The sequence below is a fragment of the Cricetulus griseus genome, chromosome 5, assembly GCF_003668045.3.
Source record: "Cricetulus griseus strain 17A/GY chromosome 5, alternate assembly CriGri-PICRH-1.0, whole genome shotgun sequence".
NCBI lineage: Eukaryota > Metazoa > Chordata > Mammalia > Rodentia > Cricetidae > Cricetulus > Cricetulus griseus.
In genome coordinates this window covers 182,431,338-182,447,768 of record NC_048598.1, presented here as the reverse complement: position 1 = coordinate 182,447,768, position 16,431 = coordinate 182,431,338, and the positions used below count along the sequence as shown (strand labels likewise).

The 16,431-nt window shown below is 40.8% G+C and overlaps 1 protein-coding gene across 10 annotated transcripts in view; it reads left to right on the top strand.

Annotated features, from left to right (window-relative positions):
• The window catches only part of Mark3 (microtubule affinity regulating kinase 3), an 88,590-nt gene that overhangs the window by 16,225 nt on the left and 55,934 nt on the right, over nt 1-16,431 (top strand). For 9 of the 10 annotated variants that reach the window (XM_027416700.2, XM_027416697.2, XM_027416696.2 and 6 more), the window contains exon 3: nt 8,515-8,568. The exons of the other annotated variant lie outside the window; for it this stretch is intronic. In XM_027416700.2, the coding sequence (XP_027272501.1) occupies nt 8,515-8,568 (54 nt within the window). The remainder of the gene's footprint in view (nt 1-8,514; nt 8,569-16,431) is intronic. 10 annotated transcript variants of the gene reach the window in all.

The following is a 16,431-nucleotide window of genomic DNA, read 5'->3' as shown; positions in this document are numbered from 1 at the left end:
AAAGAGATGTTCTGGCTGGGAGAGGTGGTGCCTTTAGTCCCAGCACTCGAGAGGCAGGCAGCCTGGTCTACAGAGTGAGTTCTAGACAGCTAGGCCAGTTGGTTACAGGGAGAAACCCTGCCTCAATATAAACAAACAAACAAACAGCCAGGCAGTGGTGGCACATGCCTTTAGGCAGAGGCAGGCAGATCTCTGTGAGTTCGAGGCCAGCCTGGTCTACAGAGCAAGTTCCAGGACAGCCTCCAAAAGCTATAAGGAAACCCTGTCTCAAAACCAAGACAAAAACGACAACAAAAAACCCCAACCAAAATAAACAGAAAGAAAGAAAACAGTAAGCCCTCTAAATACAACCAGTTCAGGAATATAATGACTGTTGATACTTCTTCAAGACTGTTATTCATTTGACCCATAACATTAAAATGCAGCCAAATAGCAACAAAACAAAACCCAGCAGTGTCGGCATTCACACAGAGAGTGACTGTGCTCATCAGGGCACACAGCAGACTTCTAGCACCCCACTGCCTTTGAGAATATATCAGTGGAAAAGCAGTTAACAGCCATTTCCTTTTTCTTTTTCTTTGGCTCTGGGTGGTTTGCTATGTAGACTGCGCTGTCTTCAGTTTGCAGAAGTCTACATCTCTGCCTCCAGAATGCTGAGATTAAAATTGTACACCACCACACACAACATGAGCCCTGTTTGACAGAGCAGAGATTATGTGATTGAATTTCTAGGGCAGGATTCTTTGAGATGGGGAATCTCTCTGTTTGAGGCCAACCTGGTCTACAGAGTGAGTTCCAAGACAGCTAGGACTACACAGAGAAAACAAACAAACAAACAAAAAAGCCAAAACTCAAACAAAAGATGTTGTGTGCATTACCGTCTTCTGATGGCTATGTCAGTACTGCATGACAGGTGTGCATTGATGCCATAGCTCACGAGCAAGCCCTGTGCCAGTCATTGTGTCAGCAGATGGTCTCTTCACTGCCGCACGCGCACACACACGCCCTTTAGCTCTTTTTTTTGGGGGGGGATTCTTCGAGACAGGGTTTCTCTGTGTGGCTTTGGAGCCTATCCTGGCACTCGCTCTGGAGACCACGCTGGTCTCGAACTCAGAGATCTGCCTGTCTCAGCCTCCCGAGTGCTGGGATTAAAGGCCTGCGCCACCAATGCCCGGCTGCCCCTTAGCTCTTCTAGGTGTTGTTTATGCCGCAGCTTAAGGACGGCTGAGAAGACATGTTTTACCCTAACTAGAGTTAGGAAAGTAACAGAAAATTTGCCCTTCACAGTCTCAGTTTTACCAACTATATTTTTTGTGGCTATGTGGAGACTGAAAACAAGGATCCAAAAACAAGCTGAATAGATGGAGCATTCCCTACTGTCCCCGAGTGGACCTTTCTTGAAATAACATGTTAGTATTCACCAGTCCCTGATGTTTGCCCCTGTTTCCTGAGGTGGCAGAGGTAACGGGGCAGACAGACCAACAGACAGTGTTTGCTGGAGTCTGGTCTACTGTGTTTACTTGTAGTGTAGTCTTTCTCCATAAGGATTTAACAGTGGTGGTGACCAAAGTGGCTTAATTTAAGGTTCTCTTCAGTTTTCAAAAACTTTAGTCAAAATCATTTTTCTTTTTCTCCTTTTTATTAGTGTGATCAGAATCATATATGTAAACATTATAAAATTTATTATGTAGAAAGCAGAAGTTTATTTTCTTCTGTCAATTTCTCTTTTCCAAGAGAATTCCCACAGTTTTTATATAGATGTTAACTTTTGGCTAGCTAAAAAGAGACTGATGGATGTAATAGTACTCTCTATTTTGTGGGTATTTTCAGTAGTAATACTGTTACTGTTATAATTAGAGTGTGTATGAGCATGAGCATGCATAGTTCTGCCCATGTGTAGAGACTAGAGGACAGCTCTCTTAGACTTAGTTTTCTCTTGTCTCCGTTGTTACTAATTTCAAATTCCGTTCAAGCTTTTGTGACAAGCACCGTTACATGCTGAGCCATCTTGCCAACCAAATAGTGGTGGTTTTGGTTGGTAATGGACCTTGACTACTATCAAGGTGTTTGTATTCGTGGATTTCATACCATTGGAAAGGCAGCATAGTCTTTCAGGATACAGTGGGCCGCAGTGTGACCATTGGGGATATCTCTAAATGTTTTTGTTACTGCTATAAATAGGTCCATAGGAAGCCTTATTTACCACTGTGTGTGATCTTATTAAGAATATAGGATAGGGCTAGAGAGATGTCTCAGAGGTTAAGAGCACTGAGATTTATTTGGGCCTAGAGAGATGGTTTAGCAGTTAAGAGCATGGACTATTCCTCCAGAGGACCCAGCTTTGACTCCCAGCAACTATATCTGGTGGCTCACAACTATTTGTAACTTTAGCTGTAGGCTAGAGCCTCCGCAGGCACCTGCACTCATGTGGACAGACTTAGCACATATAGTTAAAAATAATTAAAAATATTGTGCATGTGGGTCTGTCTGTGTACATGTGTGCTCACAAGGGGTGACATTCCTTATCATTTGTATAGATTGTCTTTGTAATCTGGTCTTCTGGCTATCTGTGTTTAAAATGGAGTTCTAAGAAGTGAGTCTGAAGTTGTGGTCACATGTACAGGTTACATGTGGCCACCAAGCTTGCCTTGGGTCGGTGGATGGTACTTTCATGAAAACCCCTGACACTTGTCTTCTTCTCTGGGTATGTTAATTCGTATAGAGGGGGATCTTTTCTTCTGCTTATGGCAGAGTTGGGGGGGGTAGCAGGTTGTCCCAATTACTACTTATTCCTCATTTTTGTTCCCATGTCTCTATCCCATCCCCTGGTTTCCATGGAGTGAGTTTCCAGTCTTGGTGGCTCCTTTTTATGCCTAGGGCCTCTTAGCTTTCCTTAGTAATGCTGGCCAGTCAGCATTTTCTCTCCATGTATTTCCTTTATTTTCTGTCCACTGGAGCAGGGCATTAGTGGCGCACGCCTTTAATCCCAGCACTCGGGAGGCAGAGGCAAGCAGATGTCTGTGAATTCAAAGCCACCCTGGTCTACAGAGAGTTCCAGGACAGATTCTAAAGCTACACAGAAACGGTCTTGAAAACCCCCCCCCAAAAAAAGTGATTATTTTCTGTCTACTCTGTGAGATCACTTTTGAAATCTTTTTCTCTCTTTTTGTTTTTGCCTTTTTAACATGTGCTTTTACACCTATGTCCTGTTAGAGCTAGGCCTTCTCATTGAACTGGAGTGTCTGCTCTTTCCCCTCACGTTTGTCTTGTCCCTTCACTAGATGACTCTAGTCTGCAGCCTCATTTACTCTCAACCTCTAATTCTTTTTTATTCTTTTTGTGGGAGGTGAGATTTCAAGAAGGGGATTCATTGTATAGCCCTGACTATTCTGGAACTAGCTCTGTAGACTGGGCTGACCTTGAACTCACAGAGATACATCTACCTCTGCCTACTGAGTGCAGGGATTAAAGGCATGCTCCATCACTGCCTGGCCTCTAATTCTTATCTTTTTACTTAATTAGCAGTTCTGGAGATTGAACCCACAGTCTGCTAGGCACTGTAGCACTGAGCCCCTAGCCTCCGATTCTAGATACTTTCAAGTGTTTATCAGTTGTAACAATGTTTAAACATGATCCTGTGGGATATTAAACTTCCTGAGACTTCAGATAGTTCTATATTTTAGGGTTTTTTTTTTGGGGGGGGGGGTGTTGGGTTTGAGACAGGGTTTCTCTGTGTCGATTTGGAGCCTGTCCTGGCACTCGCTCTGTAGACCAGGCTGGTCTCGAACTCACAGAGATCCACCTGCCTCTGCTTCCCGAGTACTGGGATTAAAGGCGTTTGCCACTAAAGCCTGGCTAAGTTTTAGTAATCTTAAGATGTCACAACCATTTTTTTTTTAAAGTTACTTTATCTGACATAGTATACCTGTGTTATTGCTTATTTTCCACTTTTAGAGTTGCTGTTTACTTAAATGAATGTCTTTATTAATATGTAAACAGTGTTGAAATAATGTAGTATTTACTGTATACCCGCTGCTTTTTCTTTTCCCTGAGTCAGGGTTTCTTTGTGACGCCCTGGCTGTCCTGAAACTTTTTCTGTAAACCAAGGTAGCCTCAAATTCAGAAATCCACCTATCTCTATCTCGCAAGGGCTTACTCTACCATTCACAGCTGACTTTTCCTTGTGGTTGTATTTTATTGTTGTAGCTGGAAACCCTTTTTTTTTTTTTTGAAGGTTTTTTTTCTTGTATGTGTATTAGTGTTTAATATGCATGTATATATGTGCACTGTGAGTGTGCCTGCTCCTCACAGAGATAGAATAGGGCCTTTTTTAATCCTCGGATGTGGAGTTTTAGATATTTGTAAGTCACCATATAGACAGTAGGAACTTAACCTGAGTCCTGCAAGAGCATCAAGTGCTCTAAACTTTTTGGCATCTCTTCAGCCCCTTAAGTTTTATTTTGTAACCAACTACTGTCATGGTTTGCATCCACCATGGACTAAAAGGTTTGTTGTCGTCCCCCCCACACACACACACAGGGTTCTCTGTGTAGACTTAGCTGTCCTGTAACTCTCTCTGTGGAACTGGTTGGCCTTGAACTCAGAGGTTTGCTTGCCTCTGCCTTCTGAATGCTGGGATTACTGCTTGTCTTGTCCTCAAACTCTTACGTTGAAGTCCTAGCTTATAGTGTGACTATATTTGGTAATAGGGTCTTCATAGAAGTTTAAATGAGCTTTAATCAATGTTATTTATGTTTTTGTAAAAAAGGAACAACAGAGAATCTTCTCTTTCTACTAGGTGAGGATACACTGAGAAGGAATGAACTGTCTGAAGCTAGGAACAAAATCCTCACCAGAACCAACCCTGCAGGCACTTTGATTTTGAATTCTATTATTCACTAAAATGAATTGTTTCTGTTTAAACTACCAGTCTATGGTATTTATTATGGCAGCTTAAGCAGACTATTGGGAGCTTAAGAGATTTAGAATTCTTTCATTTTTTATTATTACAAGTTTTATTTTTTTTATTTTTTGGTTTTTCGAGACAGGGTTTCTCATTGTAACTCTGGTTGTCCTGGACCTCCCTGTGTAGGCAAGGCTGTCCTATGAATTCACAGACATCCACCTGCCTCTGCCTTCTGAGTGCCGGAATTAAAGACTTGCTCCACCACTGCATGGCTTGTTTTTTTTTTTTTAAATTATATGTATGTGTACTGTCTGTGTAGTTTTGTGCTCTTGAGTGTAGCCAGAGACATTGGATCCTTCTACAGCCAGAATTGCAGGTGGTTGTCAGCTACTTAGTTTGGTTGCTGGGATTGAATTCAGGTCCTCTGCAAGAGCAGTATACACTCCTTACTGTTAAGTTGTCTCTCTAGCCCTGGAGTCCTTTTTTTGACTGTTCTTTTAATGGTTATGGATGCCTTAACACCTTTCAGGGTCCAAATACTAGAACCTTTTGATCAGATGCTAGAAGATAAAAATTTTCCTCCAGGGATGTTTGCTTTGCCTGGTCTCATGCATGAACCTCTTTATTACTGTTTTGAAACTTTCCACTTTGCTTCAGGCATCATAGTTACTAAATGAAATTTCCAGAACTTTATATGGCATGTGACAGGCACAATCAACCCCCTTTCCTCACCTAGAGAACTTATGTGGCTTTTTCTGGGTCACTCTTCCCCACACCCACCCACAGCCTTGAGAACTAGTGATAGTCTCCTCTCTAGTCTCCACCTTTCTGGTAACACCACAGTAATCATACCCCAAAGTCACTCTTTCTTGGTGATCTCAAGGTTTCAGCTCCCCAGGCTCCAGGTCAGGTCCAAGGTTAATTTGGTGATTGAATCAACCCAGCTCGGAGGAAAAGAGATTAAGAACTTTTTCATTGCTGTGTATATATGTTAAATTATTATCTTTTACTCACAGGAGCTTTGATGACTTTTCTATAATTTAGTGGAACTGTATACAACACATCTGACCTTTTTGAAAAGCAGTTAAAAGCACTGACAGCTTTTGCAGAGGACCTAGGTTCATTTCCTGTACCCAGGTGGTGGTAGCTCACAGGTGTCTGTAACTGTAGTTGTAAGAGATCCAGTGCTGTTTTTTTGGCCTCCATGGGCACCAGGTACACACATGCAAGCAACACACTCATACACACAAAATATAAATAAATAAAAGCCTGGCAGTGGTTGCTCATGCCTTTAATCCCAGCATTCATGAGGCAGAGACAGTCGGATCTCTGAGTTTCAGGCCAGCCAGGGCTACACAGAGAAACCCTGTCTCCAAAAACCCCAAACCAAAAACTAACCCCACAAACAAACAAAAGCAGTCCCTGAATATGAATGTGTAAGAACAGAAGCAGGATAGAATTGCCACTTACAAACAGGAAGCTAGCAATTATAAAGAGCAGCTAGAAACCAGGTTTCTGAAACTCAGAGGGAAGAAAATGGGAAGCGGCCTCAACACTGCCAGATTTGTCCCTAAGATTGACATTGGACTATGACCAGAAAAGAGAGATTTCTTTGGAATTGTGAATTCCATATACATCGTGAAAAATCGCTTATGAAAATAAAATTTTGGGGGTGAAGAGATGGCTCAGCAGTTAAAAGAGCATTGGTTGTTCTTCTAGAGGACTCAGGTTCAATTCCCAGCACCCACATGGCAGCTCAGAACTGTCTGTAACTTCAGGTCCAGTGTATCTGACACCCTTACACAGACATACATTCAGACAAAACACCAATGCACATAAAATTTAAAATAAGTCATAAAAAAGGAAAGAAAATAAAGATTGAAAAAAATTAATTCTATTTTGAAATACTGTAAATTTTTATAAGTGACATTTGTAATCTGTTAAAATGCTGGAAGTCATGTTTTTTCATTGTCCTTGCTCAATTTTTAATGTATCTTTGGTTGCTAATTATGAGTGTTGAAGGCCTTGATCAGCTTAACAAATGTAAGTACCGCACTGTTGTATGACAAAACTGGGGAGACATTACACAAAAATATGCTCCCTACAGGTAGGAATTCATGACAGACTGAAGTGCACATACCACCAATGTCCAACTTGGTGAACTAATTAAGTTTTATCCATGTTACTTATAAGACTATGGGTGAGGGGTCACTTACAGGAACAGAAATGACTGAAAGACAGCTGTATGACTAAAGCCACCCCAGCATGGGTAACAGCTCACAAAGCTGGAAACCTGGGTCACACTGCACAGCCTGCAGGTAGTTCAGCAGTTTGAAGAGTATCTTTTCCAGGTGTCTCGGTTTGTATAAACTGCTTCTAGGCAGCTTGGTTGGTTTCTGCTTCTTCCAGGTAGCTGGACTGGTTTCAGAGTTCTTTGCAGCTAAACTCCATTTATCTGAGAGGGACCCTCAGGTTTCATTGCTTACTCCACAAAGGAAGGGCCTAATGAATCTGGTCAGTTTTAGGGACTTCCTGAAGCTATTTTAAGGTGTTTATTTTCCTGCTGAAGGAGCTTTACTGCAGGATGGAGTATTTCAATTTCAGAGGAAACAACTGCTCAAACACAGCACAACTTGGGCTATCAAATTGAATAAATAGTCTGGTTCTTCCCAGGTGAGATATGTATTGGTGATATTTGAAAATCCTACCAGCAAATACTTTTTTCTTAATCTTATTTAATACAGTTTCTGCTTATATTTTTCAAATATGTTCATACATTCTCTACCTTTTTCTCAATTCTGAGTTGCCTTGAAGCAGTCAGAACCATTGCTACAATGTTTCTTCTTTCTTGGTCCTGGAGTCCAACAGGCTCATAGAAAATCACTAATTTGAGCAGGTAGTAGTTTTTAAAAATAATGTAGTGTTGGGCTGACAACATGGCTCTCAGTGGGTAAAGGTTCCTATGGCTTAGCCTCATCAGATGACCTGAATTTAATCCCTGGAACCCACATAGTGGAAAGAGAATTAACTTCAGAAGGTGGTCATCTGTAGCATGCATGTGTGCACATATATACTAAATAAATTGCTTGTTTTTGTTTTCCAAGACAGGGTTTCTCTGTGTGGCTCTGGCTGTCCTGGAACTCACTCTGTAGACCAGGCAGTCTCGAACCTAGAGCTCTTTAGGCTAAATATTCCTTTCAGGTTTCTGCCTTAGAATGCCAACGTTTGCTGAGATTAGTTTCAGTAAAGAGCAAAGTGGGGATGGGGAGGTATATAGGTCGGTAGCATCCGACTAGCCGCCTAGCATGAATGAGACTCTGTCTTGCCAGTACTACCACCCCCAAAGTGAAGAGATTTGAAGTGTATTCATTCTATAATATTTTGAGGGAAGGGTAGAAGAGATTATTTCACCTCCTCTATGTATAGAGAATGTTATGATGTCATATGAGGTCTCTTCTAAATCACATTGTCTTAAGAAGTTCTAATTACTTTGTTGTAACCAGCTTAGATTTGCTTTTTAACAATGCCATGTGTGCAAATTTATACAACTTTTACTGTTTAGTCTATAATTATCAAGTTCTGAAAATCTGTAAATACTTCCCTCCCAGGTTGCAATAAAAATAATTGACAAAACTCAGTTGAATCCAACAAGTCTACAAAAGGTACGTTGATGTAGTATTTACTATTTTTAATTTTTCTGTTTTAATTGCTATGTGCTTTACCTTTTAAATGTCTTAACTGTTACTGCAGCAAAGCTTTCTGTTCCTCCAGTGGAGGTAGCTTGCTGGGCATGATAGTGGTGCATGCCTGTAACCCCAGCACTTGGAAAACAGGCAGAAACTCTCTTCCCAAGTTTAAGGCCAGCCTGAGGTTTGTAGTTAGACATTCCCCATCTCTCCCCTAAAACTTAAATGGAATATTTCCTAAAAACAGTTTGGTTAACTTCATTTGAGGGCAATCGTTTTAAATGTTTGACTAAGAATTTGGGAAAAATAACTTATGAAAATATTTTCATTTGAGACATATACTTTTTCTTGAACCAGTTACTTGTGAGGCTTCTAGAGAAAGGAAATTGCTTGAGCTCAAACATCTTTGAGCACTTTCTTTTTTCTTTCTTTCTTTCTTTTTTTTTTTTTTTCTGAGACAGGGTTTCTCTGTGTTGCTTTGGAGCCTATCCTGGAACTCCCTCTGTAGACCAGGCTGGCCTCGAACTCACAGAGATCTGCCTGCCTCTGTGCTTTGTATTTTTAAAACTTTATTATTGTTGTGTGAGTGCATGGTGTACCTGCTTTGGGTGCCATGGCGCATTTGCAGAGGTCAGTGGATAACTGCATGGAGTTGGCACTCTCCTTTTATATTTTTGTGTGGGTTCTAGAGGTAAAATCAAGGTTGTCTGGGTTGTGTAGCAAGTGCTTTTACCCACTGAGACATCCCATCCTGCTTCTGCATCTTAACTGACTTGACTATGAGCAAGTCACTAAACTTTTCAGTTTTAGGTCCTCTCTCTCTCTCTCTCTCTCTCTCTCTCTCTCTCTCTCTCTCTCTCTCTCTCTCTCTCTCTCTCTCTCTCTCTCTCTCTCTCTGTCTCACTGTGTGTCCTTGATTGCCCTGCAATTTGCAATGTAAATCAGGCTGGCCTCAAACTCATAGAGATCTGCCTTGCTTTTCCTCTTGAGTGCTGGGACTAAAAGTGCCAGCATGCCCAGTAGGTTTTTCATCTTTGAAAGAGATAGTTTAATCCAGTGTTGGTGGTGTGGCCCTGTAGTGTTAAATGCTAGTAGCCCTGGTACAGGAGAATTTCTTAAGCCCAGATTCAGTAGGCAACAACAATCAAGACCTCTCTTTAACATAGTGATTGTTACTTAGTATTATTTCATCATCTCAAAGTGGATATTCTAATGAAACAGTGTTTGTTAAAGAGCTTTGTAAATCTCAAAACTCCTCTACAGTTGGAAGTTACTTTGGTATATGTAATGCACAATTTAATTAGTACTGTATTCCTACTGGTGATTTTTATCCTGATTTTTTTTGGGGGGGGGCCTATATCTGTTATTTGGAGAGGGTCAGGGAGGAGAGGGGAGGAGGTAGACTTTATCTTATACTATAAATAGTATTTGAACACGATGCAAACAGATCCCAGTCCTTGGTTCTAAAGTATGAATTTTGTTTGCTTGCTTGTTTTCTCTTTTTTTCCCTCCCTCCCCCCTCCCTTCCTTCCCCTCTCTCCCTCTTTTTCCTTTTTTCATTATGACAAGGTCTGGCTAACCCTGGCTGGCCTCAAACTCACCTGGAACATGTCTGCCTTTGTCTACTGAGTGCTAGGATTAAAGGCGTGTTGCCCTTAAGCCCCTAACCGGTTTTCTTAAATTTTCGTATCTAAGATTTAATGCTAATAAATAAATTAGGAAATAATATAATTTAGTATTCAGAAATTAATTATAAAATCTACTGAGGACCTTTATTTCTGTATTTTATTATGGTACTGCAAATTATTTACTGTCCATGTGAATCTAGACATAGTTAGAATCCTACCAATTTTCCAGGCATTTTAACATAGGTTTGTCTCAGGTTAGCTGTAATTTCCCCTTGCTTCCTGAGTGCTTGCTTTATGTCTCATTTACTTGGTCATTGCTATTATTTAGTATAAGGTAGTATTACTACAGCATCAGATTCCTACAGTGTTTGTTTTCTTAGTACACTGTATGTTTAGACCAGTAGTGTGATTAAACATTTTTGTACTGGCATCAGTTTTTGTTTATAATAATCTAGTAGTTAAAACTTAGTAATTTGTTTGTGGTGTAGTTTTTGTTTGTTTGATTTTTTTTGTTGTTTGTTTTTGTTTTTTTAACTCTTTGCTCTTTGGGGATCTGCCACCCAGCTCTGGAATAAATACACATACTCTTATTCTTTCTTATGAATGCCCAGCCTTAGCTTGGCTTGTTTCTAACCAGCTTTTCTTTTCTTTTTTTAAATTATTTACTTATATTTTATGTATGAGTTCTCTGCATGTACACCTGCATGCCAGAAGAGGACATCATATCCTATTACAGATGGTTGTGAGCCACCATGTGATTGCTGGGATTGGAACTCAGGACCTCTGGAAGAGCAGCAGCCAGTGCTCTTTACCCCTCAGCCATCTCTTTAGCCCCTAGCCAGCTTTTCTTAACTTAATTATCCTGTTTTGCCGGGTGGTGGTGGCACATGACTTTAATCCCAGCACTCTAGAGGCAGAGGCAGGTAGATCTTTGTGAGTTTGAGGCCAGTCTGGTCTTAAAATCGGGTTCTAGGACAGACAGGGCTGCTATTATGCAGAGAAATCCTGTCTTGAAAAGGAACTCCCCCCCACCCCCATTTATCCTGTCTGCTTTTTGCCTCTGGACTTTTAGTTTTCTCTGTTTTATACACCTTTCTTTTCTTACTGTGTGGCTTGCAATGTAGCTAGCTGGGTGGCTGGTCCCTATGTCTTCTTACCCCTTTCTTCCTGCTCCATTCCTTTCTTTACTTGTATTAATTCTCTCTGTCTGCCATCCTTGTATTTATTCTCTCTGTCTGCCAGCCCTACCTATCCTTTCTCCTGCCTCAATATTGGCCATTCAGGTGTTTCAGTTATGCAAAATAACACCGCTTCACAGAGTTAAACAATTGCAGCATAAAAGAATGTAACACATCTTTAAATAATAATACTCTGCAACAGTGTAATTCAGGTGTGAACTATCCACTGAGTACTTGTCCTGAAGTTAGATATATCCAAGCCAAGTAACTTGATAAGTATGTATATTTGATTTATAGGGCAATATTTAAAACTAGGTGCATTAAGTGAGTAGTATCCAATACCCCCCTTTTTTTTTCTTCCTGAGAGAGTTTTTCTGTATATCCTTGGCTGCTCTGAAACTCACATTGTAGACCAGACTGGCTTTGAACTTACAGAGATCGGCCTACCTCTGCCTCCTAAGTGCTAGATTAAAGGCCTATGTCACTACTGCCCATCAAGTAACCTTTTTTTGGGGGGTGGCTTGAGACAGGTTTTCTCTGTGGCTTTGGAGCCTGTCCTGGAACTTGCTCTGTAGACCAGGTTGTTCTTGAACTCAGAGATCCGCCTGCCTTTGCCTCCTGACTGCTGGGACTAAAGGCGTCTGCCACAAATGCCTGGCTTAACCTTTTTTTATATAATAAAATGAATTATAAGCAGTCTTTATATATTTTTTTCTTACTCTTTTTGTTGTTGTTGTTGTTTTTGTTTTTCGAGACAGGGTTTTGAAACCCTGTAGCTTTGGAGCCTATCCTGGCACTCGTTCTGGAGACCAGGCAGACCTCGAACTCAGAGATATGCCTGCCTCTGGCTCCCGAGTGCTGGGATTAAAGGCGTGTGCCACCAACGCCCGGCTTGTTTCTTACTCTTTAACAGTGAGTTGTTTTTGGAAAAATGGTAACAGGTTATACAACAACTTTTCCCATTTTTGGAGGATTGTTCTAACAGCTTTTCTTTGTGGCTATTATTCACACAGTTATGTCAGACATGCGTAACAATTCTCTCTATATTTTTTTGTTTTGTTTTTGTTTTTAAACAGGGTCTTATTGTATAGCTCACGCTGGCTTTGAGCTTATGACAATCCCCTTGCTTCTGTCTCCCAGAGTCCTGGCATTACAGGTCCGAGCCACTAAGCCCCCACAAACAGTAATGTGTAGCTAGTGACATAAAGGTTTGAACCTGCCCTGGAAGGTAACTATCAATTTAGTCACATTATTTCATCACCTATGTAGTCCATTAATACTGCTATTACCAGAAGAGGTTCACCGGCTCACCCAGGCAGTTTTGAATATATTTTAAAATGGCGTTGTTTTTATTATATTCAGGCTGGCACATTGAGTCAGGTAACTTTACTAAATGCGTATAAATAAGCCTGAAAATTGGGTGGGGGTGAGGGGAGGGAGAGGGAGAAGGGATTGATAATATGAAACAAGCTTGTTCCTAATTTGAACTAATAAAAGAAAATTAAAAAACAAACTGAAAATTGATGTAATTTTGAGTCTCTTGTTTTTCTAGCCATTGAGTGAATATACATCAAATAGAGGATGAATGAAGATTTCTTTTTTCCCATTGTTTTTGTACATTTCATCTTCTACTTTTTTTGTTGTTGTTGTTTTTTGTTTTTTGTTTTTTGTTTTTTTTTTTGTTTTTCGAGACAGGGTTTCTCTGTACCTTTGGAGCCTATCCTGGCACTCGCTCTGGAGACCAGGCTGGCCTTGAACTCAGAGATCTGCCTGCCCTGCCTCCTGAGTGCTGGGATTAAAGGCGTGCGCCACCAACGCCCTGCCATCTTCTACTTTTAACAACAATTACTTCTACTACTACTGAGGTTTTGGGTCAGTTTTTAATAAAACATTAAAGACCCAGTCTTTAATGTTTTATGGTTTTGAAAACAAAAATCAGAAATAATAAAAATCCTAGTCTTTCAGATTTACAAAGTCATTATTAGATCCAGTTTGGTTAAGTACTAAGATAATATTGCTAAGTCTTGTTTTATTAAATCCAAGTTTCATTAAGAAGCAAGTCATGGTGCTGGAGATGGCTCAGAGGTGAAGAGGTTCAATTCCCAGCAATCACATGGTGGCTTACAATCTTCTGTGGTGGGATCTGATACCTTCTTCTGGAGCAAAGGTGTGCATGCAGATAGAGCCCTGGTATACCTAAAATAAGTGATAAATACTACAGAGAAAAAAGCAGGTCATAAAGTTAGATGTGGCAGTGTGTTTGTAAATCCTAGCCCTGGGGAGACAGAGATAGGTGACTCTTGATGGCTGGCAGCCTGTAGTATATTTGGCAAGTTCCAGGCCAGTGAGAGAGCCTGACCACAAATTGAATGAATGAGTGAGTGAGTGAGTGAGTGAGTGAGTGAGTGAGTGAGTGATAGAGTTGGCCAGCCTAATCTGCTTGGCAAGTTCTAGGCCAGCAAAAGACCCCAACCATAAACAAATAGTAGAATAGGTCGCACCTAAGGAATGACACCAAGGCTGTCATCCGAACTCTATACTAACATTTACTTCACATTCAAAGTTCATAGTTCATTTTTTAAACCAAAAAATGCTTACCTTTTCAAAATTACTAGACTTCATTCATTCATTCATTTTATTTATTAAGGCAGGGTTTCTGTACATAGCACTGGCTATCCTGGAACTCAAAGAGATCTGTCTGTGTCATCCTCCCAAGTGCTAGGGTTAAAGGCGTGCACCACTTTATTGAGGCGTGTCTGTAGACTAAGTGTAACCCTGCTAAAGTCAGAATGTTTTCCTTCAGTCTTGGAGTAGACTGAGTAGCCTGCCAACAAAGGAGGATGCTTAGGAGCCTGTATAAGACAAACTGCTTGGGGCTGGAGAGATGGCCCAGAGGTTAAGAGCACTGACTGCTTCCAGAGGTCCTGAGTTCAATTCCTAGCAAACACATGGTGGCTCACAACCATCTGTAATGAGATCTAATCTGGTGCCCTCTGCTGGTGTGCAGATACACATGGAAGCAGAATATTGTTGTATACATAATAAATAAAATAAAATAAAATAAAAAAAAGACAGACTGCATGGATGGGAATCAGGCTTCAGCCCTACCGACTGAGTGTGTGAACCTCACTTGTCTGAGCATTTAAAACAGCTCTTTAGGGAGTTAGAAAGAAGTAAATTAATATTTAGACCTTTAGCAAAGCTCAGAACAATACTTGACACATCGTAAGAACACTGTTAGCCTTGGTCTGTGATGAGTAGTAGTTTTTTTGTGTGCTTGATTTTTTTCATGAGGGTTCCTAGGAGTAGAAAAGTGTCTTCTAAAATTGTTCCTCCAGGAAATAAGTGAAATTTAGAAAGTGAATTTGTAGGACTTAATTGTGGCATACTATTAATGACAATAATTATTAATATTTGCACATGTAATATTTTCTTGATGATCTTAACAAATAAAGCTTCCCCGAGGATCAGAGAGCAGAGCTAGCTGCACTCACTAGTTAGCCATAGAGATCAGGCAGTGGTGGCCACACTTTTAATTCCAGTACTTGGGAGACAGAGGCAGATGGGTCTCTGTGAGTTCAAGGCCACCTGGGGCTACCCGAGATTGAATCTGTCTATAAGAGAAACAGACCTCACACAAAGATGAGCATTTGAGATTCCCAAGTCTTTAATCCCAGCATTAGGAGGTGGAGACAGGAATATAAGGCTGGGGTAGAAAAAAGAATCTGAGAATTCGTAAAGAAAGATACAGTCTAGGCAGTCAGTCTGAAGCAGACAGTCTGGGGAAGCAGTCTGAGACAGGCTCACCCCTTCGTCTGAGCATTGGTAGAGGTAAGTGGCTGGATTCTCAGCTTTCACTTCCTGATAGCTGACTCCGGGTTTTTATTATTAAGACCTCTTAGAATTTGTGCCACATGGACATTTAGTCTGGGTAAATATTTTGTTTGTATTTACTCATTTAATTTTTGTAATTCATGAGGCAGATTCTGTTAATTCTTTCTATCTGGTTGTTTTTGTTTTGTAACAGGGTCTCACTGTGTAGCCCTGCTTGGCCTGGAACTTGTTTCATAGATCAGGTTGGCCTGAATTTTACAGAAATCCACTTGCCTCTAACTCCTGAGTGCTGGCATTAAAGGCTTATGCTACCACCTCCCAGCTTTCAAGCCATGCTTTTAATATTCATTCATTCATTCAGTGAACTTTTAAATGACCTGCTATATGTCAGACACTATTCTGTGGACTGTTGGTACATCACTGAGCCAGGTGAAGTTTTTTGTTTGTTTAAGATTTTTTTTATTACGTATACAACATTCTGCTTCTGTGTATATCTGCTCACCGGAAGAGGGCAGCAGATCTCATAACGGATGGCTGTGAGCCACCATATGGTTGCTGGGAATTGAACTCAGGACCTCTGGAAGAGCAGTCAGTGCTCTTAACCTCTGAGCCATCTCTCCAGACCCCAGGTGAAGTTCTTGCTTTCTTGGAAAATATTATGAAGAAAACCAAAGCAGGCTGTGTACACTGTATTATTTTCTGTAGTCTTAATTCTGTGGTATCTGGGGCCTTGCTGTCTCTACCCAGGATGAGCTAATTCTTAAGGGATAACAAATTACTGTCCCTTTCTTGTGCCTTTAGTATGCAAACCAGAAAATTCAAAGTCTGTATTTAAAACCCTCTGCTTTAGCTGGCTCTCTAGGGTGTACTTAAGAGCCAGATATCAACTACAGACTATCTGTATCTCAGAGTTTGTGAGATTATCCTGAGTATCCAGTCCAATCCAGCATCTTTGCTCTGGTTTGTCTTTCCTGTGGAAGCCACAGTAAAGGCTTGACCCCTTGCTTTCCCTCCCCACTGCTTCCTCCTGGGAAAACTGTAAGAAGATACCTATTCATTGGTGTTCACAGGTTGGCATGAATCTCAAATGAAAAGGGGGGACATCTCTTTGTAGTAGTCCATTTAAGAAATGTCTTCGTAGCCAGACAGTGGTGGCACATGCTTTTAGTCCCAGCACTAAGAGATAGGGGGATCTTTAT